General features: G+C 41.2%; 1 protein-coding gene across 1 annotated transcript in view; it reads right to left on the minus strand.

The window, feature by feature from the left end:
* Positions 1-27,543, minus strand: part of TG (thyroglobulin) — a 208,697-nt gene that overhangs the window by 144,405 nt on the left and 36,749 nt on the right. The window contains exons 17-22 of the mRNA XM_048841675.2: positions 25,369-25,578; positions 24,088-24,242; positions 22,095-22,251; positions 16,712-16,936; positions 7,083-7,232; positions 5,044-5,214 (exon numbers count right to left, since the gene is read on the minus strand). Coding sequence (XP_048697632.2) covers positions 5,044-5,214; positions 7,083-7,232; positions 16,712-16,936; positions 22,095-22,251; positions 24,088-24,242; positions 25,369-25,578 — 1,068 coding nt within the window. The remainder of the gene's footprint in view (positions 1-5,043; positions 5,215-7,082; positions 7,233-16,711; positions 16,937-22,094; positions 22,252-24,087; positions 24,243-25,368; positions 25,579-27,543) is intronic.

Raw genomic sequence — 27,543 nt, forward strand, 5'->3', positions numbered from 1 at the left:
TCTTGCACCATGGGGCTCAATCTCACTTGGAGCCTCTAGGAGTTACTGGAATATAATTAATAATAAGAATTAATTTATATCTTGTTATAACTCTCTTTGTCTCCTTGGCATGTAAGATTAGTTTCCTTTAAAGATCAGTCAGAAGCTCAAAGGGAGTTTAACTGAGTCCAATTAATTTAATGTGAGATAAATTTACAATATTGTGTGTGTCAAATCTGAATGTGGCCCTTAGCATGCAACTGGGCCCATCAGAGAACCAGGCATCTTCCCTGTTGTTAGTCTTGGATGTTAAAGAATACACCGAAAGGGAGCTACCTTTTCTCTGAGTGAAGATCATAAGAATGGCCATACTGGGTCAGACCAAAGGTCCATCTAGCCCAGTATCTTGTCTGCTGACAGTGGCCAATGCCAGGTGCTTCATAGGGAATGAACAGAACAGGATATCATCCAGTGATCTGTCCCCTGTCACCCATTGATGGACCTATCCAGGTCCCTCCAGGTGAGAGATGTGCTTGCACTGTAAATCAGTGATTGCAGTCTGTAGCAGTGCCAGTTAATCACTTTTCAAAGCCATAAATTCACTTGTGATTTTTTTTTAAAAAGGGGGGAAAAAAAAGAAAGCCTGGATAGCATCCCTCCAAACCTGGTCGGTTTTTGGTTCATCAAAGCCAGATTTATTCCCATGTAGATGGAAAAGTGAAAAATAAATGCTTCTTTTCTTTTCCTCCAACTGAACATGACCCTAAAATAAAACCTGATTGTCATATTTGTCCTTGAGAGGAGGAAAGGAAAACAAGACAATTTAATTAGTCATGCTGGATATATAACAACTCCAAATAATGCAATCTTGTCATGGAAACAGAGTCCAAATCATTTTGCTACACAAAGCCACTTTGCTAAAGCAAATATCCCAGAAATGGTCTCCAGTACAACAGCAAGTTCTGAAGCAAGGGAAAACTGAATGTGGAAGTCTGTGTGGAATATCCTGACTTTCTTTGGTCATTAGCGGAGATTCTATTACAGTACAGGGAATACGAGCTAAATGGAGAGAGTGATGTTAGAAGAAAAGTCACCAGCAGGTTGGTAATACCCTTGGATGGGGTAGATTGAAAAGTGCTGTGACTGATGTTTTTACTTCTTTCTTGTGATGACATGAAACACAAAGGGTAACAGAGTTACTACAGATTTACCTTAGCGTCACTAAGAGCATAAATTGGACCAACACGCAAAGATTTGGAGAGAGCAAAAACTTCTCCTCTTGGATCCTTGCAAATCCTTCAGCCACTCGACAAGGGGCGGGGCGGAGGTCAGACCACAGCTCCAAGAGGTTTAAATTATAGTCTGGTTCTCATGCCAGCTAATTCCCTTGTGACCTGGTGAAATGTATCCTCCCTTTGGGTTTCCACCGGGGTGGGAGTGGGGAGATATCCTCAGAGGGTGTAAATCAGTACAGCAGCATTGACTTCTGGCCCATAGTATCCGCTAAGGTCTCTCCGGGAGTGTAGGGGATGAGCTGACCCATGTGGCCTGACCACCTCCTTTCCTTGGCCGACCACCAACCAAGGGGAGGTTTCAGACTGACTGTCAATAGAGCCTCCCCTGGGTCTAACACAGCCAGAGCAACCAGGCATCCTGAGCTGGACTCAGCCCCTAGAGCTCTCTGCATGGAGTAGCTGCAGGCTCAGCTCTCATTCCCCTGCACATCTGAGTGGAATAGCGAAGAAGAGATGTTACACCAGGATCCAAGAGCCGAGCTCTTGTCCAGAAATGTCTGGATAAACCACAGAATAAAAGCTGAGGATCAATTTTTAAAACAACCATTTGTCCTCTTAAAGCAAAACAGCCAGCGCTAATTGACAACAAATGTTTGTTGTTGTCAAAGCTGAGTCAACAGGTGCTTTTGATAAAACTGTCATTTTCTGCTTGGAAAGAACAAAGGAGTAAGCCAAAAACAGAACACCAAAAAATCCTGCACTTTAACGAGGCTGGGAAGAGGGCTGAAAGGCAGGGGATTGAGCGGGGTAAGATGGGGGAGAAAAGTTTTCCTTCTTAAAGTACGATGCCAAAACCATTCAACGCAGAACAGTTAATTCCTTCTATTCAAATGCACAGGCTGAATGACTGCTGTCTTTATGGCTGGTTAAAAAAACAAAACTTAAACAGATTTCAATTTTCAGGAAAAAGTCAAAATAAACTACATTTTTAAAATTTTGTTTGAAAATGTTCATGAAGGATTTTCATTTTTGGATGAAAATGTTAGAGGTTTGTTTAATGTCTTTTTCCCTGGGGAAGGAGCTTCCCATTTTCTCTTTAAAAAAATTAAAAAGAAAAAAATTCCACAGGAAAAGGGAGAGAGGTAAAAAAAAACGTTAGGGAGCAGTGGGACAAAAAAAACCCTAGACACAAAAACATTTTTAAAAATTAAATACTTTGTTTCATGAAAAAAATTGAAATAAAAAATGTTGAAAACTGAAAATTTTATGGTTTTTTTTCAAAAATATATTTTCTGTCAAAAAAACCCTGCATAATGAAAAACGTTCAACCAGCCCTAACATTAATGAATTTGCTGTTGGTTGTTCATCACTGTCGGGATGGAAATAGAATTGCACAGCTGTGTCTCATAGGCCCTGTTCTGATAACTGTTAATGAAGATTCCTTTTTAATTCAAATGATAGGCATCTATACTCTTGGCGGAGGAAGATGTAGATTCCATCCATGCTGTTGCCATACAATTCTGAGTGCCCATAGTTTGCAACATAGGGGGAATGAGGACACCCCAGGTGGGCCTAGATTTTGTTATAATTTATCACTTTCTATTTTAAGAAGGAGATTTTTTTCCCCAGAAGACAGATAACTTAGAAAGAGAGAAGAGCTATAGGGTCAATCTTATCCACCCCCTTCCACTATCAATCTTCTCTCAAAGCAGTATCAGCCACCCCAGATTACACAATTATGTCCCATTCTACAATATAGTTAATGGAGCTGCTCAGGATGGAAAAAGTAAAAGCACCCACATTCCCCCCCCCCTTTTTTTTTTAACTAAAAAATTGGAATTTTTTTGAAATGCAAAATATGGTTGAAATTGCCAAAAAAAATCAACAAGTTCTAGAGTTGCTCAGAAATCAGGGGGATTTTATGAAAATGCCATTGACATTTTTCCTGAATTTTAAAGTTTTGAAGCATCAGCATTTTGAAATTTGAAAAAAATTAGCTAGCTCTCCTAGTTGATAATGTGTAAAGCTAGTACACATATCAGCTACTGGCCTCTACTGGATGGAATCAGAACTGCTTAAGCAGCAGTGATTTTATAACTGTCTAGGTGTGTGAGGGTATTTCTACACCACAGAAAAAAACCTGCAGCACCAAGTCTGAGCCCAGGTCAGTTGACTCAGGCTTGCAGGGCTTGGGCTGCAGGACTGAAAATAGCACCACATTTCAGGAAAGATGTGGAGAAATTAGAGAAAGTCCAGAGAAGAGCAACAAAAATGATTAAAAGGTCTAGAAAACATGTCCTATGAGGGAAGATTGAAAAAATTGGGTTTGTTTACCATGTAGAAGAGAAGACTGAGGGGGGACATGATAACAGATTTCAAGTGCATAAAAGGTTGTTACAAGGAGGAGGGAGAAAAATTGTTCTTTTTAACCTCTGAGGATAGGACAAGAAGCAATGGGCTTAAATTGCAGCAAGGGAGGTTTAGGTTGGACATTAGGAAAAACTTCCTAACTGTCAGGGTGGTTAAGCGCTGGAATAAATAGCCTAGGGAGGTTGTGGAATCTCCATCGTTGGAGATTTTAAGAGCAGGTTAGACAAACACCTGCCAGGGATAGTCTAGATATACTTAGTCCTGCCAGGAGTTCAGGGGACTGGACTAGATGACCTCTCGAGGGTCCCTTCCAGTCCTATGTTTCTATGATTCTATGAAATTGTTCTGTCAATTCCTTCACTACTGAAAATTTTCATTTCATACATCTTTCATTCAACACATACCAAAAATGTGTTACCAAATTACTGGTAGAAGACAGTACCATGCCATCATTTTTTAAGTAGTGATCCTCATTAATTGCACCATTGATGGCATGATAAAGCTCAGAGTTACAAAATTATAGGCTGAACTGATCACTTTGGTTGAGGGGGAAGTACAAGCTTTCTGGCTGAGGAACATGATTGCAAATGTCCACAAGCAAGTTTTGGGTTGTGTGATGGATTATTTCCTGTAGTTATTAACATCTCCTTATATATGGTATGATTAGCATGTTGAAATGCTGCTTTTCCCTACTCTGTCTGTGAACTTTTAATGGATTGTCTCCTAGCCTTCCATAGTGACCATAGTGACTGTTTTATTTCATAGTGACTGTTTTATTTCATTTTATGTTTGAGATTCCTGCTCTGGATGCTGTATACAATCTAGTCTGTGGCCGTAGAGTCGTATCTTGACAATAATGCAACATTTATAAATAACTTTTTTAAAATATCAATTAAAATCTAATTGTTAATCATTAAGGGACAGATTAAACTAACCTTATGTATTCTGGAGTCCAGTCCTCTGACTTACCTGGGATCACTCATGGAGTAAGGCACTACACAACATGAGCAAGTGTACCAAAATCTGATAATAAACAGTGACAATGTGTTCATTTGTCTAACACTACAGAGCAGGTCTTATGAGAGCAACCGTGAGTGCTGTTTACATTAGGAAATCCTTTACTCTGCCCTGGTCCTGTTACATTATACTGTAATGACTCCACCAGACAGAGAACAAGAGATGTTCATACAAACAATTTGTTAATTATCCAAGGGTACTTATGAACATACTTCACCCCCTTCCCTTTCAAAAATAATGTTTTCTCCAGTGTAGTAAATAAACCCACCAGCAGGGAGAATGGCAGGCATGTGGGATGAGGAAGAGAGTAAGAGACCAGACTTATAGTTAAGTGAATTTCCATAACCTTTCAGATTCAGCTGTCCTTAGAAACCAGAATTTTGTTAAGGAGAAGTTACTTGCATAGGATCAAAGTGAATGCAGTTAGTTTTCTGATACCTACCTAGGCACTGGGAATCTGTCAATGGGTGGTCTGTTTCAGTCCAGTCCAGTGTCATTCCAAGACTATCAGCACAGAAGGATTTCTTAGTGATGGGATCAGCCTGGGAAGGTCTATACTGTCCATCTTCACTGCACTGTAAACCCTGCCTGTTTCTCTCACAATCTGTGATACCTGTCACATGAAAGGGAAGAGTTGGGCCACTACGTATCTTGCATTCAGTGTATGAGTAGGACAATGACATTCTAGAAGAAATGGATGCTTATTACTGCCTGAAGGCAGGGGCTCTCTCAAGTCATTTACAGTGAGAACTTCGCAGTCGCCATTCCATCACTTTAAATGATTTTTATTGTTATTTGCATTGTGGTAGAGCCTAAAAGCCCTAGTCATGGACCATGTGCAAACCACAGACCATTCACAAACACGGAACAAAAACAAAGTCCCTGCCACAGAGAGATTACGGTGGGTTCCTTAGGATCCTACCGCACAGGCAAGTTCTTCAGAGAAGGAAGCATGTTTTTATGTGTGTTTGTGCAGTGCCAACTACAATGGGAAGCTGAAATATCAAGAACAGTCATAAGGAGCCACAAGATCTCACCAAACCAATTTGCTGCTGCTATATTTTTTTTATTTCCCTGTTCTTGGAGAACCAAGTCCTCCCAGATATTCCTAAATTGCAAAGAGCTTTGCTTTATATTTTAAAATGCTTTTCCCAGTGCTAACTGGAGCTTTTAGTCATTCAGAAGTGACCAAAGGTCTCCTCCACTCCACAAAGGAACAAATCCATAATGACAGTCAGGATTTCACTCTTCTCCCCGTACCCAGCCCAGCAAATCCTCAGCACTTTTTAAGAGACAGCACTCTACCAACAGCAAGCTAGAGGAGAAAAGGGAATAAATCCAAAGGCATAACATTTATTGTTGTGCAAAGGACCAGCATTAGGCCAATGTGCTGCTGAATCCCACCTCCTACTTCAGAAAATGACTTAAGTGGGATTTAAGCAGTGCATATGCTTTTCTCTGGTCCATGGCACTAGGAGGAAATTCACCTACATAGGGCAGGCCCATATATTTAAGAGTATGATTTTATTAATTATTATTATTATTCAAAAATTGGTATAGCCCAATTAGCTAAGAGTATTAAAGAAACCCAGTAGCTTTGTAAAATGAGAAAGCAGTGTGCATTTATGTCTGAGATTGCAACTCACTTTTTCATTAATCATAAGCTGACTGGATAAAGGGGTCATGCTTTAAGTGACAATAATGCCCAAGGAATACATTGACTAAACCCCCCAGTTCACACACCCATAGAAAGTAATCTGTATTGAGAGAGAAGTTTTCCCAAGGAACTAGTCTACTCTAACATCAGTCTCCTCACATGTGTTTTGGGGAGTAAAGCAGAAGGTGATACTAATGGAAAAAAGCATAAATGAGATATATGCCCTCTTCCTTATCAATCCCAAAGAGCTACCTATACGAATAAAACCACGGGACAAATTCACCCTGGCATAACTCCTTGACTTCAATGGAGGTTCGAAACTAAACAGATACCAGCCAAAATGCAGAAGGTCACTCCTTCAACAATTCAACCCAAATATCTTCCCCCACGTTATCAACATACCTCTGCTCTCTGCTTCCTCTCTTTTCTGCGCAAGGGCTGATACTGAAAACAAACTGACCTATTTAATCTGTGCATTCCTTTTGGCATCATTGCTTTTATTTTCATCGGTCTGTGGGCCAACAGAGGCAATTCAGGTTGATTTTACTAGTATACAAATTACTAAGTATATTGATCCCTGCCTTATGGGCAAAAGTTGTGCTACAGAAGGGCACAGTTATCAAGGAAAAGTTTTGGTTAGGTCCTTAGAAATTTCAGTGAAGTGAGCTGAGGTAGGTGAGGTAATATCTTTTATTAGAGTAACTTCTTCTGGTGAGAGAGAGAGAGTAAGCCCAGACCTGAAGAAGAGCTCTGTGAAAGCTCAAAAGCTCTCACCAAGTAGATACTGAATGACATTCCTCCAGGATGATAATCAGGGCACTTACAATGATCAGCTCTGAAAGCTCCAGCGGAGATGGTAGTTTTTCCCACAGGACACCTGATGCATGAGGAGCTTCCTGTCTGCAACTGATAGAACCCAGGAGGACACGGAATGCATTCGTCAGTCTGAAAGGAGCTGCCTGAAGGACAAACAACTACAGAGGAAAAAACATTATTAGTTCTATGGAATTCAACTGAAACTTTACCATTTCAGACATCCATACACATGTTCATAAGCAGAACACATGTTCAGTAGACTTACCATTGACTTCAATGGGTTTTGGAGCAAGACCTTGATGAACACATGTGCACCTTAGGAGGGTTTACCAACACTGCCCCCTTAAAATGTTCACCTAAAGCCTCCAGTGACTGGAATCCAAGGAACCTAGACCAGGGTCCTAATTCAGATGGGTCTAAAAGAAGACCCTCAAACCAGAGCACATCAAACTCTGATGGACCTGACTCCAAGGGTGAATGTTGAGGATCAGGTCCATCTGTAATAAGACACAATTGTGGGGGCAGATTGTGAAATGCAACAAAGGCTTCAGACAAAAATAGGAAAATTCACATTAACAGAAACTCTGAAAAACTCAGAGAAAAGCCACCATATGGTAATGCTTTCATTAAAAAATTCTGGTAATGAAATTGTTGGTAAGTAGTTCCAGGCAGGAAAGTAATTGTTGGATTAAAGACAACTAACTTATTGTATACATGACAACCACAACACAAAGATTTCCTCCCCATAGGTTAACAATACCTTTCTGAGTTCAGCATTTTAGAAAACCAAGAGCAAGTTTTCCAGCTGACAGTCTGCATATGAAGCAGATGACTAATTGTCTTCTGGGCAATCATGTAATACCATCTTTCCTTTCAGATCACTCGGACGAGTATCACCACCACAGATGAGCCTCAGACACATTTACCAGACAGTGTGTTTACTTGCTATTTCACAGCTGCTTTCCAGATGTAGGTCTCCTTCAAAAACCATCAAATGTATATTTTGGGACAATGATATGGTGCAAAATTTCACTTCTGTTCTTGCCCAGTGTGTTGACAGCAATTTAAACCTGTACCAAAGAGTAACTCTAGTAGAACATTGGCCATTACCACTATAGTCCACAGGGTGGATGCGCTGTATTTGCGTTTAATCAGCCAACATGCTGCCTTGTGAATTAACTAACTCACTGCAATGCCCCAGTGATAAATCAGAATGACAGTCAGCTTAATAACAACCATCTTCCTTCATTCCTCTTCACATTTGTCATGTTCCAGTAGGAGAGTCTGGGATAGTCATGGGACTGGAGGATTCATTTCAATGGGCACCAAACCAGGCAAATCAGGCACGACACATATCTAAAATCAATTAAGGAAGAACAAAATCCTGGAAGAGACAGGACACTCATCTCTCACGTATGTTCAGAACACCAGCCTATTTGTTACATTTGTTAAAGAGGTTTTCCAATGTATGTAGAAGGGATCATACAAATAAAAAAGAACCTGAAGGGAAGAAACTATTTTTTTTACTTACAGATGAAATAAAGAATCTGCAAGCCATTGGGGGGCAGAATGCAGAGGATGACAGAGAGATGAGTTAAACCATTTAAAGTATTAAAAGGAGAAAAACTTTTTAGAACTCTCTCCTCTGTTTCTTGTTGTAGAGTCACAGAGTGAAAGTTGTATGTGCCTGATATCACATGTATGTAAACAGGCAGAGTAGATTTATGTCTCGTTTATACTCTTAAGAGAAGCAAAAAGTGAACAGCAAGGAAAAAAGATGAAAGGTTAAAGCAAAAATAAAGCTGTCAAGCCTGGATGTCTTTCTAAAAGATATGCCCTAGTTCAACCACAAATTATGCTCAATGAAGCAATTAATAGGTGCAGTTCTGTGGCCTGTGTTATTCAGGTCAAACTAGACAATCATAATAGTCTCTTTCTAGCTTAAAATCTATACATGTTAACCAGGCAAGAGGAAAGCCTGAACGAAACCCCAGATCTAAACTACAGCTCTGGACTCAATCTTTATACCCCTAAAATGGGAGAAACCAAAACCTTGGATCTAAAACTTCCATATATGAGTTTGAAACTTGGTGCTGTTCTATCTAGATTCAGGTTTCAGAGTAGCAGCCGTGTTAGTCTGTATTCGCAAAAAGAAAAGGAGTACTTGTGGCACCTTAGAGACTAACAAATTTATTTGAGCATAAGCTTTCGTGAGCTACAGCTCACTTCATCAGATGCATTCAGTGGAAAATACAGTGAGGAGATTTATATACATAGAGAACAGAAACAATGGATATTACCATACACACTGTAACAAGAGTGATCACTTAAGGTGAGCTATTACCAGCAGGAGAGCGGGGAGGACAACTTTTTGTAGTGATAATCGAGGTAGGCCATTTCCAACAGTTGACAAGAACGGGTGAGGAACAGTGGGGGGGGGGGGAGGAATAAATATGGGGAAATAGTTTTACTTTGTGTAATGACCAATCCACTCCCAGTCTTTATTCAAGCCTAAGTTAATTGTATCCAGTTTGCAAATTAATTCCAATTCAGCAGTCTCTCCTTGGAGTCTGTTTTTGAAGTTTTTTTGTTGAAGAATTGCCACTTTTAGGTGTACTCGAGTGACCAAAGAGATTGAAGTGTTCTCCGACTGGTTTTTGAATATTATAATTCTTGACGTCTGATTTGTGTCCATTTATTCTTTTACGCAGAGACTGTCCAGTTTGGCCAATGTACCTGGCAGAGGGGCATTGCTGGCACATAATGGCATATATCACATTGGTAGATGTGCAGGTGAATGAGCCTCTGATAGTGTGACTGATGTGATTAGGCCCTATGATGGTGTCCCCTGAATAGATATGTGGACACAGTTGGCAACGGGCTTTGTTGCAAGGATAGGTTCCTGGGTTAGTGGTTCTGTTGTGTGGTTGCTGGTGAGTATTTGCTTCAGGTAGGGGGGCTGTCTGTAAGCAAGGACTAGCCTGTCTCCCAAGATCTGTGACAGTGATGGGTCATCCTTCAGGATAGGTTGTAGATCCTTGATGACGCGTTGGAGAGGTTTTAGTTGGGGGCTGAAGGTGATGGCTAGTGGTGTTCTGTTATTTTCTTTGTTGGGCCTGTCCTGTAATAGGTAACTTCTGGATACTCTTCTGGCTCTGTCCATCTGTTTCTTCACTTCAGCAGGTGGGTATTGTAGTTGTAAGAACGCTTGATAGAGATCTTGTAGGTGTTTGTCTCTGTCTGAGGGGTTGGAGCAAATGCGGTTGTACAGTAGAACTTGGCTGTAGACAATGGATCGTGTGGTGTGGTCTGGATGAAAGCTGGAGGCATGTAGGTAGGCATAGCGGTCAGTAGGTTTCCGGTATAGGGTGGTGTTTATGTGACCATCGCTTATTAGCACCGTAGTGTCCAGGAAGTGGATGTCTTGCTTGGACTGGTCCAGGCTGAGGTTGATGGTAGGATGGAAATTGCTGAAATCATGGTGGAATTCCTCAAGGGCTTCTTTTCCATAGGTCCAGATGATGAAGATGTCATCAATGTAGCACAAGTAGAGTAGGGGCATTAGGGGACGAGAGCTGAGGAAGCGTTGTTCTAAGTCAGCCATAAAAATGTTGGCATACTGTGGGGCCATGCGGGTACCCATAGCAACATTCAAAAACCAGTCGGAGAGCACTTCAATCTCTTTGGTCACTCGATTACAGACCTAAAAGTGGCACTTCTTCAACAAACTTCAAAAACAGACTCCAACGAGAGACTGCTGAATTGGAATTAATTTGCAAACTGGATACAATTAACTTGGGCTTGAATAAAGACTGGGAGTGGATTGGTCATTACACAAAGTAAAACTATTTCCCCATGTTTATCCCCCCCTCCCCCCCCCCACCGTTCCTCAGAGGTTCTTGTCAACTGCTGGAAATGGCCCACCTTGATTATCACTACAAAAGGCTTTTTCCCCCCCGCTCTCCTGCTGGTAATAGCTCACCTTACCTGATCACTCTCACCCATTGTTTCATGTTCTCTGTGTATATAAATCTCCCCACTGTATTTTCCAATATATGCATCCGATGAAGTGAGCTGTAGCTCAAGAAAGCTTATGCTCAAATAAATTTGTTAGTCTCTAAGGTGCCACAAGTACTCCTTTTCTTTGATCCTTTAGGATATGCTAAATGCTTCCACTAATTGTTGTCTGGTGCTTCGATCTCATGGAGATAGGCATCTCAAAGATACCCCAAAGTCTGGGGATACCAGTGTTTGGGTAGAGCCTATCAGAGAGAAAGGGTTGAACTGCTAATTCAGTTGTGAACCTAGCAGCTTTTTGATTCAGACTGATCTCTGTTTGAAACAATTTTAATACAAATTACAGAAAATTCTAAATGGAAAAGGGAACTAGCATGAATTCATATCACCACCAAACACAAAAGTGACTGATAAAATGGTGTCATGAAAGGCCTCAGATTGTCCTCCTGAAGTTAAAAGCTTTTCCAAGCTCACAAAGCCACTAGTTGCCTGTATTTAAAATTAATTTTTCCACTAACACCTTAGACAAGCATGAGATTTCTGTTGCCACACTCATCAAGGTTCAATTATGAACAACAACTGATCACCTCAAATTGACATAGAACTATATCCACAAAATACTCTATAGATTAGGATTAGTCAATGTAATGATAATGCAGATAAGAGTAAACTAAGACATGGCAAACACGAAAAAAGAAACATCTATCTGCCAGCCAGAAAAAAATGCTGTTATAGACCTCCAATACATGCAAACCTGAAGCAACAAATTCATGGAATCCAAGGTCAGAAAGGACCATTGTGATTATCCAGTCTGACCTTCTGAATACTCACCACAGAATTTCCCCAAAATAATCCCTAGACATGCCTTTTAGAAAAATATCCAATCTTGATTTTAAAATGGTCACGATGGAGAATCTACCATGACACTTGTTCCAATGGTTATTTACTCACACCGTGAAAAATTTACTCCTTATTTTGAGTCTGAATTTGTCCAGCTTCAACTTCTAGCCACTGTATCATGTTATACCTTTCTCTGCTAGACTGAAGATCCCATTATAAAACATTTGTTCCCCATCTAGATACTTACAGACTTTAATCAAGTCACCTCTTTCTTTGTTAAGCTAAATAGATTGAACTCTTTGAATCTACCATTATAAGGCATCTTTTCTAATTCTTTAATCAATCATTCTTGTTGCTCATTCTCGGAACTCTCTCCAATTTATCAACATCCTTCTTGAATTGTGGAACCAGAACTGGACATAGTATTCCAGCAGCGGTCACACTAGTGCCAAATATAGGCCAAAATAATCTCTCTACTCCCACTTGAGATTCTTGTGTTTATATATACCTGGAACACAATAGCTCTTTTGGCTAAAGCGTCACACTTGGACCTCTTGTTCAGCTGATTATTCACCACCACCCCCAAATCTTCTTCAGAGTCATTGCTTCCGAGGATACAGTCCTCTATCCTGTAAGTATGGCCTACATTCTTTGTCCAGATGACAGGAAGGAAAATGTAATGGAGATGAAAAGGAAGATTAATATGCAGTGCATGTCTCAGAAGGAATACACTGAGCACAACAAATTCGTGAGACCTTCAGAATGGCTCACTGCCATCAAGAGCTATTCAAACTGCCCTGTAGCAAGGGGAAAATGTAATGGAACAAGAGAAATAAAACAACTAATTAAATAAATAAGCTCAGGACCTGAGAAAATATTTTGTAGCTCAACAACCAACTGGACCAGGAAAGAGAGAAAAGAGCAAGGAAAATGGCTTTCACTGCTAATTATATTTTGCATGTAAAGGTAAATCTATTGAGGTTTTGACTGAAGAATCGGTCTCAGATGGAGTTTTTTTCATCTTCACAGCACTTTACAAAGACTCCTAAGTAATAAGTTACTAATATTATCATCATCCCCATTTTACGTATGGGGAAACTAAGCCAGAGAGGATAAATGACTTGCCATAAGGCATATCTGTGATGCTTAATAGTTAGTAACCATAAACAACATACAATAGCAGAATCAGGATAAGAACTCAGGAGTTTCTACCTGCTAAAATCTGTGTTTAGAGACTCCTAGGCCATGACCTACTGGCTTCACCAAGTAATGGCACAGCTGCATTTCTAGACTAAGAACTAGAAAATAAAATCCCTATAAAAGCTGGACCATGAAGCATTTTGCCCCACTCAACAGTTCTTTCATAAGCCCATTAAGACATTCTTTTATAAAGGCAGTTGACCATTTCTCAAGTTTGGTAGAATCACCACAATACAAAACAGGAGCCATCAAAATTAATTGTACTTTTAATGCTACAGCTAACACATATTCCTGATCTTCACTTTCTGTAGTATTTATAAATGATAGGTATAAAAGGTCCACTACATTTAAAAGTCCTCCTGCTCTGTGCACTGAATTCCATTAAATTCAACGGCAAAAAATTACCTTAACACCAAGTTAAGTTGGCTTGGTGGTCTGTCAGTCCCTTGCAGAATGCTGAGCTGAGCAAAACTCAGACTTCTGAAACCCAGGAGATGTACAGTCCAGGCTGTCCAAATATTTTGATTACATTCCCCCAGAATAAAATTGACACCCATGACTAAAAGATTGTAGCAACTTCCAGTGTTGGATCATATTAAAGAAGTTCTGTATTAAAATCACAAAAGAGTTTGATTCCCCATAGTTTAAATTCCAGGGTATGGCTAATTAAGACGTCTCTTGGTCTCTTATTTTTATTGTTTCTCTCCCTCTCTGTGTGAAACTTGCAAGCTGCTAATTGTGTTAGTAGGTCCTAAAACTGAGTCTGTTCTCAAAGCAATACTTTGTAACAGCTACTCACACAGAGAGAGACTCAAAGCGATACTTTGTAACAACAGAAACAGCACCCAGAGACTCCCCACCCTTTTGTTGTATTTATCTCGCTTTGTTAACAATTGTGATTAAAATAGAGATAGAGGATGTATATGGATGAGTGCTTGGTGTGGATAATAACTGAATGATCAGGGAGGTGTCAGCCTAAGAATCCAGTGTCCATTGGCTGAAGAAGGCGTCAAGTGGAAACAACCAGAGGACCCCCGGGGGGCAGACTGGAATCCACCCAACAGCCTCAAGGATGGAAGAACCAAAGAACAAGATAACATCTAGCAGCACGGAGCTATCAGGAATGTGCCATCTGCTGAATGATTCAGCAACAGCATGATGAAGTAATTCCCATAGACTGGCATAGGGAGAAATTCCTATAAAAATGGACTCTAGAAAGTGAGAACTTTGGGGTCTGATTCTGCAAACCAACTTCCAGGAGCAACAGATGAGCATCTGACAAGGCCCTGCTCCCTCCTCATGTCCAAGCCACCTGGCCAGTGGCTTGGCATGAGCAACTCTAAGGCTAGTAACTATGAAAACAACTTTGCAGAACCTGTGTGTATGTATGAATGAATGTGTGAATAAATATGAAATTGAATGGAATGTTATAGCTATAACTATAATTGCTTACTATGATTCTTTCTGCATTCACAATAAATGTGGCATTTTGCCTTTTCCCCTTTAATAAGATCCTAGGCTTCCCCATAGATTTTAGGTGACCACATGTTAGCTGACATGAGTTAGGAACACATTTTCTCCTAGTGAAGACAAACCCACAGTTTTTGTACCAGTATAACTACTTTGGTTAGGGGCGTGAATTTTTTTTTATTAAAATAGTCATACTGGTATAACCCCTAAGGTAGATGCAGTTACATCAGGATAGCTTATTCCTCTTCCCATACATGAATAGGTATAACAGCATCTTTATACCAGTACAACTATAGCCACCATAAGAGGGGTTGTACTGCTTTAACTATCCTGTAGTGAAAGCTTTACAACTTTATAGTGTAGACCAGACACCAGGGCTTTCAACCCAGAACCTTTCACCAGCACTAAAATTCATATAACTTTTAAAACAACAAAGAAAAAGAAATGTTTTGCCAGTATTCCCACTGACAGCAAGGTAGGAGCGTCACTCCTTATCATCTGGTTACTTATGGTTATTGTTGGTTTTTTTCTCCTCTTTAAGATATAAAAAGCATCAGAGGGCTGCAGCATGTTCAGAATTTTAAAAATAAAATCTCCAACTTGTGTTTTCAGGCCAGCTACTTAGCTGGCATTGTAAGGCATTGCGATTTTTTTTTAATAAAGAACATTAAACGGAGCAATATGGGACTGAAACTAACTAAAGATGTTGTCGGTATTATCTGGTGTGGTAAAGCCAGGGCATAACTGTTTTTATTCTCTGCTCTTGGACATAACAGTGAACTCCCTTCAGGCTCCAGGAAAGCAAACAAAGGGTGTCTGGGGTTTGACAAAGGATTGTGGCAGAATGGCACCATCTCACTCTGCAGATGTGCTCCTTCTGGGTGAAATTCACCTCTTTGCACCACTCACAGCCCTCAAAACAGACTTTTGGTGGGAGTTAAGCTGTGCATAGGCTCTCTGTACTGGGGTGAATTTCACCCTGTTTATACCAGTCAGATTGTTTGACCATAGTGACATCAAGCAGCTTTCAGTGTTTTTGTTGCCCCTGTAATATGCCACCCATAGGGGAATTCTCCCAATGAAAACAGAGCACTGTAAGTTTATTCTGGCAGGTTGTCTTCATATGAATTTATTCACGGTCAGTACAGTTTTCAAAAATTAGCAAGGCAATGCTGAAGTTTGCCACACCAAGAGTATCGTTGCATCAGGAGATTGGCCAACCCCATCTCCTGCTCCTGTACCAGAGGATAGCTGTCCCTGCTCTTACCCCGTAGTTCTGAGGAATTTCTGTCCAGCTGGGAGATGTGGGCCCTGGGGAAGTTGGGGCTCAACGGGCCATTGAGAGTGGAGAGGGGTCAGAGTTTCTGGAGGGCTGGAGCATGCAGGAATAGTGGGGGGAAATGACAGAAGGAGCAAAGTCACTAAGGGAAGGGGAACTAGGGGGAACGTGAGTCAGTGTCCAGGAAAGAAGGAGATACAGAAACTTAACAGCAGGGGAATAAGGGGGCAGAGCTGCAATTAGGTTGTGTGTTGGCCGGGGCTGAGAGAACTTCCATCTGCGTCTTGTACTGGCTCATCCAGCTGCCTGGGACTTTGCCCAGGAATACAAGATCCCAGGACTGCTGGCACCTCTGCAGCTGCTCAGTGAGCTGGATTCTATTCTGGTTCATGCATCACCACCAGACATTTTAGCAGAGCCTTCATTACTAGTGGTGGTGCACAAGCCAGAAATCCATTACAAACTGCATTAAGCCAGAAAGAGCCTCCCCTGACTTTCAGATACCAGGCTGAACTTCCAAAAACATGATCTTCTTATTTATAAAATGAGCACATTTAAGATGAAGTCTGAGGGTCAGACACAGAATCTAATGCTGCCCTTTGCAGAGAGTCACTTTTCAGAGTGTAACTGCACTTTAGGGATAGCAAGAGTAGCACAGGAGTAGTGAGGGCCTTGAATTCATATTGGTGCCTCACACATCCCACCCACAGCTAAAGTCGGACACCGGAGAAGTGTGCCAATGAAAGTTGCTTGTTAATGTTCCAACTGTAACTTTGTGCTGACTCACAGTAGCCACAGCACCAAAGGAGGGAAAGTCAAAAGGGAACATACCACATCCTTGGGAATTTGGGATTGCTCTCCCAAGAGATGAACTTCTTCGAAATCCACTCCTGCATCCGAGCTGAACACTGGGAGATAGGTCAAAATCTTCATCTCGGGGGAAATGAATGGATGTATTGGCTGGGAACCGTTTGGAGTCCAAGTGTAGCACAAAGCCACCACTTTCAATCAGTGCTACAAAGCGTCCAATGAGATTCTCCCCAACAATTGCTTTTTCTAAAGGAAAAAGAAATAGAGCAGCACACATGATATTGGATCTAGATGCAAAAAAATAATACCAGGCTGATAAGCTTTATAGAAAAGGTACAGATAGATTCAGATTCTCCAGATGCCTCAGGGGACAGCTGATGTGTAGACATCTGTATAATGCTTCCACAGTGGGGCCCCAACCTGGTTGGGGGTGCTTGGTGCTATTTAATACAAACACTAACCAGTCATTAGTAACACCTCTGGGTAATTGGCATTTCAGATGAACAAAATTCAATGTTTAGTCTTCTATCAGATTTGGGACACAGAATCCAGTTCAGGATAACATGAATTTCAGAGAGTTGAGGTTTGGATCATCAGATTTAACCTGTACACATTGTTTCAGTGGATATTGCTTTCTCTCTCTTAGAATCATAGAGTCATAGGGTTTAAGGCCAGAAGGGACCACTAGATCATCTAGACTGACCTCCTGTATATCACAGGCCACCTCCACCACCCAGCACCTGGACCCTAAACCCAACAACCAAAATTAGATCAAAGTATTACAGCCCACAGGAGACTAAGCTATTATGTGCCACAGGCAAAGAATAGGAGGGACCAAGATGCATCAATGCTCAAGGCTTCTGCAGTGTCAGGGAACCAATTAAGTGAGATATATCCGGATAACCCTGGCAAGTCATCCACACCCACATGCTCCAGAGGAAGGTGAAAAACCCCCAAGGTCCCTGCCAATCTGACCTGGGGGAATATTCCTTCCCGATCCCACATATGGTGACCAATTAGAATCTGAGCATGTGAACAAGAACCAGCCAGCCAAGCTCCTGAGACAGAGAATGCTTGGTGAGACTTCAGAGTGCTGGCCCACCCCAGCCAGTGACTCATCTCCAGCCATGGCCATCCCTGATGCTTCAGAGGAAGGAGATAAAAAAAGAAGCCAGATCACACTCGGGCGGGGGTGGGGAGTGGCAAATGACTTCCTGACCTTTAACAGTGTAGCAACCAGCCTCTACTGCCCTGCGGCGCCAGATTGGATACCTACCTGTGCAGAGGTGACCAAGCCCCTCTGCCCTGTAGCTCAGGATAAAGATTAATTGGAGACTTGCCTTCCAGGGGAACGCGAGTATCCTTCCCTTTCCTTTATTCTGTGACCAAACAACCTGGCTATCCTATTGCTTCTGTAAGGACAGTCTCCTACACTAAGTATGTGTGGATTCTTTGGTTTGGATGGGCCAGAAGAGAGACAGAGCAGGGCTCTTGAAGGAGATTTTGTTTGCTAACCCTTGCTGAGAAGCTTTATGGCTTCATTTGAAATGTTCGTGGATTTTGTTGCTATGAATTTGCAAGTTGAGAGCTTCCAAATGGCCTCCGAATAGCTATAACTGATGCCCAGGGTGGTAACACAGCAAACAGGAAGCATCCCAGGAGTACATTTTGTACTGTACTTGGGTGCTCCTGAATGGAACGACTGTGACTGCTGGGTTTTCAAAGACAGCAAGATGTGCATAAACAGAGAGTTCGGGATGCGAAAGCGTGCATCCTACAGTAAAATTATTTTCAGCAGAGCAGCCAACTCAAATCAATCATTGTGCTTCTGCGGTCTTCTGTGTCTAGTTTCCCAACTATGTGCTGTAACCTAGGAGTATCTTTCCGGCTAAACTAAGTGGGAAGATTTCACAACTAGGTGCAGGCAGCTAATGATGCAGCTCTGTACAGATGGCTGCACGGAAGAGACTGTAGTATTATTGTGCTTATTCTGCAAGAACACTCTATACCTGCAGCACACGTGTATGGGCGACCCCACTTTCTTATCCATAGTCCATAAGTTATTATGATATGTGGATGAAATTCACGCACGTGCACAGGATCTGCAAAAGGCTTATGCACCACTTACGTTTCACTTATGGTTGAAGTGTTTCATATGCACAGATCCTATGCTAGGGCAACAGAGGGCCAAGTGCATATGTCCTCACTGCAACAGCTCCTTTAATTTTTACCAATACATTTTTCCAATGTTGAGATACACATTGAATCAACAGTTGTGTTAAATCCCAGACATAAAGAATAATATTGAGATCAATGGCAGGGAACTAGAATTTGCCATATAACAATTAGCTCTCTGCAAATGATTTTGCCAAAAATTGTCTAAATAATTGAAAGCATGAACAAACAGCTTAGTCTCTTACACATGCAGATACCCCTCTGAATTTTCCAGTAAAAAAAACTACAGCAGCGGAAGAAAAATAATCTCTAAATGACAGCTGGAGGGAATTCTCATGTAGGAAAGCAACAGAAAATCAAATCACCAAGCACATGTCTAAATTTCCGTAAGTTACAGATCATTTTAATAAGTTGCAGCAGTCCTTAGAACTATCATATTAACAGATTTGTAACTTAGTATATATAACTATATATATATAGTTAGTTAGTTATAGTTATATAAAACTAAATTACGAATCTGTTAATATAATAGTTCTAAGGACTGCTGCAACATATTAATATGATCTGTAACTTAAGGAAATTTAGACATACACACACACAGCTCAGTTCAACAAACTCAATCCAACTCAATTCAAATATACCTAGAAGAGAGATGGTGACACAAATGGAAACAGGTAAAGAAAACTTTCACTAAAACATGTGAAGAAGCACTGGGGATTCAGGAATAAACATCGCAATGAATGGTTATATAAGGATACATGGAAGAAAATAGAAGAAAGACAGAAAATTAAACTAAATCAAGCAAAAACAAGAACACAGATACAGTGACTCCAGGAGGAATATGCCATAAAGAAAGAGAGGCTAAAAAGAGTGTTAGGAAAGACAAACAAGACTTTATTTTCAAAATGGCAGAGGATGCATAGATCACTGTAGCACAAAATGACATGAAAACACTCTGCAACATCACTAGACAGTTGTCAGGAAGAAAAACAATACCAACCAACCAATTAAAGGCAATAAGGGCAACTTAAAAACAAAGTAATCAGAACAATTAAATACACGGAGACAGTACATTAGTCAACTACTAAATAGCAAGTCAGTGACCAATCCCCCAGGTACAAAAGAAGGAGAAGATCTGGATGTCAAATTAAGTCCTAGCCGCAGAGCAGAAATAGAGAGTACAGTCAATGACTTGAACACAGTAAATATTTTGAAAGGCCTCTTACAAAAGATATGGGAAGAAGAAAAAATACCAAACAAATGGGAAAACAGTTATATAATGAAGCTACCAAAGAAAAGAAACCTCAGTCAGTGTAAAATCTGGAGGGGAATTCAATTGCTGTTTATCCCAAGTAAGGTATTTACACGTATTATTCTAGACAGAATAAAGAAATTGGTAGATTCAAAGTTAAGACAAGAACAGACGAGGTTCTGACAGGAGACATCATGTATACATCAAATAGTAACCCTCCATGTCATTGTAGAACTGCCAGTCAAATGGCAGTCACCGCTTTATATGAATCATATAATATCAGGGTTGGAAGGGACCTCAGGAGGTCATCTAGTCCAACCCCCTGCTCAAAGCAGGACCAATCCCCAACTAAATCATGAATTGTATAGCCTTTGATACAGTGGATAGAATAGTTTTATGGAAGTTGCTATGCCACTGGGGAATCCCTAGATTCTCTGATCAATGAATCATCTAAGAACTTCTGGGTCCTTGGATTCCAGTGGGATAGTAAGCCATCCTCAAGACAAAAAGAAGAGAGGAAGAAAAATTGTTGGAAATGTTTTGTAATGCTACTGACTATGTCGTGATAGGAACACCTTCTTGTGAAGCTATTTTGTGCTCCAGGGATGCAGGTGAAAATTCTTCCTGTCTTCACAAACTGTACATACAGTGCAGCCAAGGTGCAGACAGGAGAACCAAGATGCTTCTCTGTGAGTGTGCAGGGAACAGTTACAATAGTAAGAAACTGAAGCTGGTGCAACTTTAATTGACCTTTCTTCTCCCCTTGCAGTCATTCAGGTGTATAGAATAGCTCCAGCATGAGAAAAATGGGACATTTTACATCAATTCAGGCTAAATTCGTATTTTCATCTGTATTGTTGTAGTGTTCAATCATTCCCTGAAAAGCGTTTCAAGACGGGGGGGGGGGGGGGGGAACTGTAGCGTGGACAGGGACAAAATGTATTCTCAATACTCTAGAAGACTTTTCAGAATAAACTTGAATATAAAACTGAACATAATTGTACGCTGATCCACCATACGCAAACAATTTAATATTCATGTTTCCCCAAATGGATGTAAACACAAACAGACCGTGTAATTGTACGGTAACCACACAACCACTCCACTCAGAGCCAAGTTCTAAAGACTTTTGAACTCAGTTCCGATCTGGAAGGCACATGGAGTCTTGAAATTCCCAAATTAGAAGAGGGAATTTGTGGAGGAGGGTTGTTGGTTTTTAAATGCTGGGAATGGCATTCCAAAGCCACAATACTGCAGACAGGCCAGCATGAGGCACACCTGAGCTTGGAATAAATGCTCTGTCTCTTGTTTCTACGTTGGTAGAGGCCAGCAGTGTCCAGAGCTTCTAGTCAAGAAAGGATTGCCTTACCCTGATTCTGTACCTGACTCAGCAACCACAGTGATGGACTGTGCGTACTTGACACAGAATTTAGGATGTAAAGAGTTAGGCATGCAGATACTATGGTGATGAAGGCAGCATGAGAACCTATATAGAATACAACAGTATTGGGGAGGAAGTTTGACAACAGGTGCAAACTATGGCTTCCACCGAGTCCAACTCAAGTCACACGTAACACAGCTGTTCCTGCTGTTGGGGACATGACCAGTGCAGTGCAACAGCTGGCATGAGCCTGCCCATGTCAGAAACACAATTCTCAACACCAGCTGAGGGAGGCTCGGTTGTGGAGCCCTGTTTAATAAGTATATTCAGACGTGATTCCTTTTCATAATGTAGTCACAGCCTGAAAATAGGCATGTATTGATTCTTCTCAGAGCCAAAGTTTGAAGGCCTTAAACTTCAACTCCAATTCAGAGTGAGGGGAAAAACATTCCAGGACTGCCCCCCAATGCCATTTGGCATTCCTGACAGTTTTTAAGCTCATTATTCTCTCCCAGGAGTAGGCATAGGAGTAGAATTAACAGCCAAACAGGCTACATAAATAGAAACATCAACGGGGGGTGGGGGGAAAGACATACCAATATCATGTAAATCCGGGAGACCCTCTGCTGGGATGCCTTCAAGCTGAGCTTTCCATGTGACGTTCACCCCCAGTCGGTCCACACTCAAACACTCCACCAGCACAGCAGAATCATCGCAAACAGAAACTGAGCCCGGGTTTCCAAACGTATTTACCTTAATAATAATTTTTAAAAAGAGACAGATTTTAAGGTTTGCGGCCTTTTCACCCTCCCTGCTGCCTCTGTAGCAGAATATTTACACAGGCCTGTGCTCAAAACAAGCATTTGACAAGAGGGGATGTTTTCAGAATCATTTAAGTCCCATTTTTAAAATGACTTATGCATTGAGAAGCCTAAGTCCTATGGACTTTCAGTGAGAGTTAGGCTCCTAAGTGCCTAAGTCCCTTTTCAAAATGGACCTCAGGCTTCTAAATCACTTGGATGCTTTTGAAATTTTTATCCAAGATCTTTTTTATATACAAACCAGATATTGACTCTAAGATGTATTGCGCTTACTATACTTATTGTATTTACTGTTACTTGTACCAGAATAAGACTGCTTAACTGATTTTCCTTTGTCACAATATCTGTGGCATAGACAACACAACACACAGGAGATTTCACTCCCTATCTAAGGTTTTTGAACCGGGCCCCTCACCCTCATGTCTGAGTAATTTCCAGTTTATCTGACTGGCATGGCAAGGTTCCTAGTAGGCTCCATGGAATTTTCTTACCTTTTCTCTTTTCTGATGATACGCATCTCAGCCTTAGGTAGGTGCGGGGCTAACCTGGGTCCACTGGTTGCTGAGAGACTACCACATCAGTGCCACCCCTCAAGAGCTCTGGCAGAGTAGTGATTGACGGGCTATGAGCCTCATGGGGTCAAGCACCACAAGATATGCCACCCACAGAGAACCTGCCTGGCAGTGCTCCCCGGATCCCTGATTGGTCCAGGCACGCTACTGGAGGGGAAACCTGGAAGTTGTCTGTGCACCTAGCTAGATCCCCAGCTGGCTGCTATGACAGACCCTGTTCCTTCACCTTGCTTTGGTTTCTGACTTTGGCTCTGATTTCTGGCTTCCAACTCCAGCTCTGATCCTTGGCTGCAGCTCTACCCACTAGACCTAACTCTGTCTCCACCCACTAGGCCAGACCACTCACACCCCAGCTGTAACAGGATTCACTGGTATTGTGGGAGTGGACTGGAGGGGGTAGGGTAATTGTTGTAAATGTCATGCTGGTTATAGTAGAACAGGTCTATCAAGTAGGAAGAATCTGCAGCTTGACCTGAAGCTGCCCACCACAGTACAGCAACAATGTTAAGTAGCATTAATGGAATACTGTAAGTATCAAACTGGTTCATATTCCATATTTAATACTGATTTAATTTTATATTGTAGGAAACCTTAACAGGTAAGAGACAGCAGAAGAACTGGAATTTTGCGTATGAAATGAAATAATTGTTATGCATGGTGGAGTGAAATTCACCCTTCTGCAAAGGGCTGTCATAGTGTTTATGTACCACTTAAGCAATGCATAGGCCTTATGCTGGTCTTCCACAAAGGGTTGAAGTTCACACAGTAGAAAGGGTTAACATAAGAGAAGCATATCATAGTTCGGAGAAAGCCACTGCACTGCACATTTAGGCAAGACCACCTATGAGAAAACATACTAGTAATGAAATGAAATTCAAGAATGGTCAATTTGACCCTGATTATCAAAATAAATGTCCTAACATTGAGATTTATTATAATGTGTAATGTTAGCTGATGCTGCATGAGTCAGAATATAATCCTGCTCACTCTTCTCCGTGGCTGAAAGTCTGTTTAAAGTCCTGGAAGTCTGTGGAAAAATTCAGACTCTAAATGATCACTGGGAGATTTTTGGTCTGTGAACAGCTGTAAATGGGTTATCTATAAGACCCCATATTTTTTGTCTCCACCTTTTCATGTCCAGAACATAAGATGCTGCACACTTTTTTCACCCATCCAGAAAAAGAGAAGTAAAATACCTGAATGTGACAGAAACCAAGGGCCTTCAATGCATCTAATATAAAGATCTGGAATGCCTGCAGTAAACCAGAGTAGTCAGAGCTGCAGGACTTCTCAGAAGGCAGCAATAGCTCAAAGTGTGTTTGAGCTTGGACATTCTGAAATAACTGGAGTTCTGAAAAAGAAAAAAGGGTGTTTAGTACCCTTAATATTTATGACACAACATGTACCAAAGCTGCCTTTCAAAATTACCTAGGTGAGGGGTATAGGAAAGCCATTGACACCACAAGCCAAGTTTTGATCTTGCATCAACCCCTGTTCTGCAAACACTAAAGTCATTCAGAACATGTTTAAAAATAAAGAGAGCCAACTGCTTAGGCTTAGGGTGAAAGATGGATCAAATTTTACATTGAGACCAGAATCCAGATCCAAGTGTGTTTAACTTTTTATTTTATTTTTTGGGTGGTGGGCCGTGTGCGTGTGTCTGTGTGCATGCGTGCTGGGGTGCGTGCTTTGTTGTGGGTAGGAATGTTTGAAACCAGCCTATTGTAGAGACAAGGGTCAGCTGCAAAGTTGAGTTCCAGATCTGATCCATATTACCTCAAACTTCAGTAGTGTTCAGCTTTGACATTTTGATCGGACCCCATTTCTGTCCAAATCATTGTCAAGGCCAGTGGTAAGAAAGAACTGGCCACATGAGTTCAGAACGACACATGCAGCTTCCAAGATACGAGGTGATTTTTATTCTTGAACACAACAAAAACACCACGCCGCAGCCAATGAAGATGGCAATAACCTTAGGGAACAGATTGCTGCAGAAAGACACAGAAGTAACAAAGTTACTTGATTATGCAAATAAACATTTGAGTTCTGCCAGATTCAGACATCTGGGACTCATCTGTTCTTTCAGAAGCAAGTGATTCCATCGGAGCCATTTCATGACACCCTTGTCTTTTCACTTACAGAGAAAAATCTGCATGTAGATTAAATATCCATCTATTTATATCTCTATTATTACAGATTAAGAGGACTGTTCCAGGTATGGGAGCAGCTGAAAGGCAAAGTTGAAGATGAGGATGAAGACAGAGAGCAAGATCGACCTACTGCACATCTTAATTAGAAGCCACAGATCTAATTACTTTCTCCTCTTACTGTAATTAAAATGAGGGCAGATTCTGTTAAATCTATTTACTTTCCCCTGCATCATCCCTGGTGAAGGTGCAGGAACTAAACATGGGTGGCTTCTAAACATTGATCTCTGGTTAAATAAGAGAACACTCCTCTGTAGCAGCTGTACTTACTCTGACAGCTTTGAGAGAGGGGGGGTTCTGAGATCCAACGGCGACTCTCTCTATCACACAGGAATGTCGCATTGGAAAAGGCGCTATGGAAGCCTTGACGACAAATCAGCTGGCACTTCTGAGAACGCTGGTTTTGATCAGAGATGTTTGCACAGAAAAGTGCTCCATTGACCACGTAAGACACATTGAAAGGCAGGAGGCATTGGGGACCTGGGAAGATACGAAGAAAAGGAACATGTGAAAGATAAAACTATGAAACATTCATTCAGGATAAACTCTCCAAATAACCCTCATCACCTCCAAGGGGAGCACACACAGTGTGCTAGACCTAGGCATGTAGTTCCCACTGATGTCAATGGTCTTGATCCAATGCCCTTTGAAGCCAATGAAAGGACTTACACTGACTTCAGTGGGCATTGGACTGGGATGTAGTCAGAGACTACTGCATGCATGGCTTGAAAGTATATTTGGCCATTAGAGTGGAAAGGCCTTCATATCAATTTCATCCAGCTCTCTTGACCTCCCATCAGAAAGCTCATTTGCTTGCCAAATATAGCTTGTTTTCCCAAACACTAACTGTGTCATAGCACCTCCTCTTCCTGTCACTCTTCAGTGCCTAACATTATGGTGTGGAGCGAAGAGAAGAATATCAGTTGCTCATTGTCTTAATTTCCAGCTCTTATGCTACTTTACAAGTTTCCCTTATTGCACCTTTTTAAAAAATGAAGTGTACTATATCTCAGTAAAAAGGTCATTGCAAGATTGCCTATCCTCTTAGTGATTCCAGATCAGCTCATAAGCCCAAAGCCAGAGGCCAGGAAAGGAGGTGGTTGCTTGCTTTACAAACTCCCAGAGCAATTCCTGAGACTTCTGGAGACAAATACAATCGTCAGCACAACACCATCAGTTCTAACACATAACACAGGTAATTTCTATCATCACCAGATTAACTGTTGTCATCGTAGGCGTTTAGGGCAACCTCTATTAATAGCTCTTCACACAGGTCAATGTAAAACCAATCGGTTGTCTTCTGTATTGCTCTAATATTTTTCACAACCAACAGGCCACATTGTGCTCTCATCTATACTGGCCCAGTACGGTTAATTCTAATGGGGTGTGCTGGTGTATCAAAGAACGTAACATTTGGAGTTGTTTCCCCAAAGAACGTAACATTTGGAGTTGTTGGCTGTACTCCCTTTGTATTTTCTGTATCATATATAGGTTTCAACTTGGGTCCCTCATTACTGAGCCCAATCAGTAACTTCCTTGTTTGGTCCAGCCTCCAGCTCCTTCCTCATTCTTGTTAGTCTGACCTGCAGCTCACAAGAGAAAGGGCGTGTTGTCATTCTTACATGTCTGAAGCCCATTTGTTGTTGTTGGAGGAATGAACAGTGCCTTTCACCATCCATCCCATCACTGGCAATTCATCCCTGTGGCTTAATGGTCACTAAATAGAATGTTGACTTCTCTCTCCCCAGCACTTTTAACGATCTACCTAGGAAAGTAGTCACATCCAGGGACTTGCGTCTGAATTTACTCAGGGCATTCTGTCTCTCTTTCTGCCCCACTCCATTTATCAGTAGTGGAAAGTTGGAATGTGGATGGTGCAGAATATGAAGAATACTTGGAATTAACATGACATACACATCAACAAGAAAATATTGGATTCAAATATTGGATATCAAATTAATATAAAATATTGGATATCAAACTCTATTATATGGAGGCAGAAAATGAGCTATGGGAACCCAGCTATTATGGAACTGATTGGTCTAATAAAAACCATATTGTATTCAATGTGCACTTGAAAGTTACTGCTGTCTTTTCTGATATAGGAATATGGATTTATTGTACTCTCCCACTATTCATCTGCTGACAGGCCATCTTCCCATCTTGGAAATATGTCCAGGGTAGAGATAAAGACTTGGGCTACTTCTCAGGCCTATTCCAGAGCTCTTAACAACAAGGAGTTACAGGCTGGATGGACAAGCCACTTGTAGGAATGTAAGAACCCCCTGAACCTTCATCCTAAACTCTAACCAAAATGTTTAAGTGCAAACACATTCCATTAACGTTTTTTTATCCTTTTTTTTAATTATTTTTTTCTGCGCTTCCAGAAATGAGACCATAGTGACAAAATTCCAGGAGAAAGGTTGTTCTCAGGGTATCTTCATA

This window comes from Caretta caretta, chromosome 2 (genome assembly GCF_965140235.1).
Source record: "Caretta caretta isolate rCarCar2 chromosome 2, rCarCar1.hap1, whole genome shotgun sequence".
In the NCBI taxonomy this organism is placed as follows: Eukaryota; Metazoa; Chordata; order Testudines; family Cheloniidae; genus Caretta; species Caretta caretta.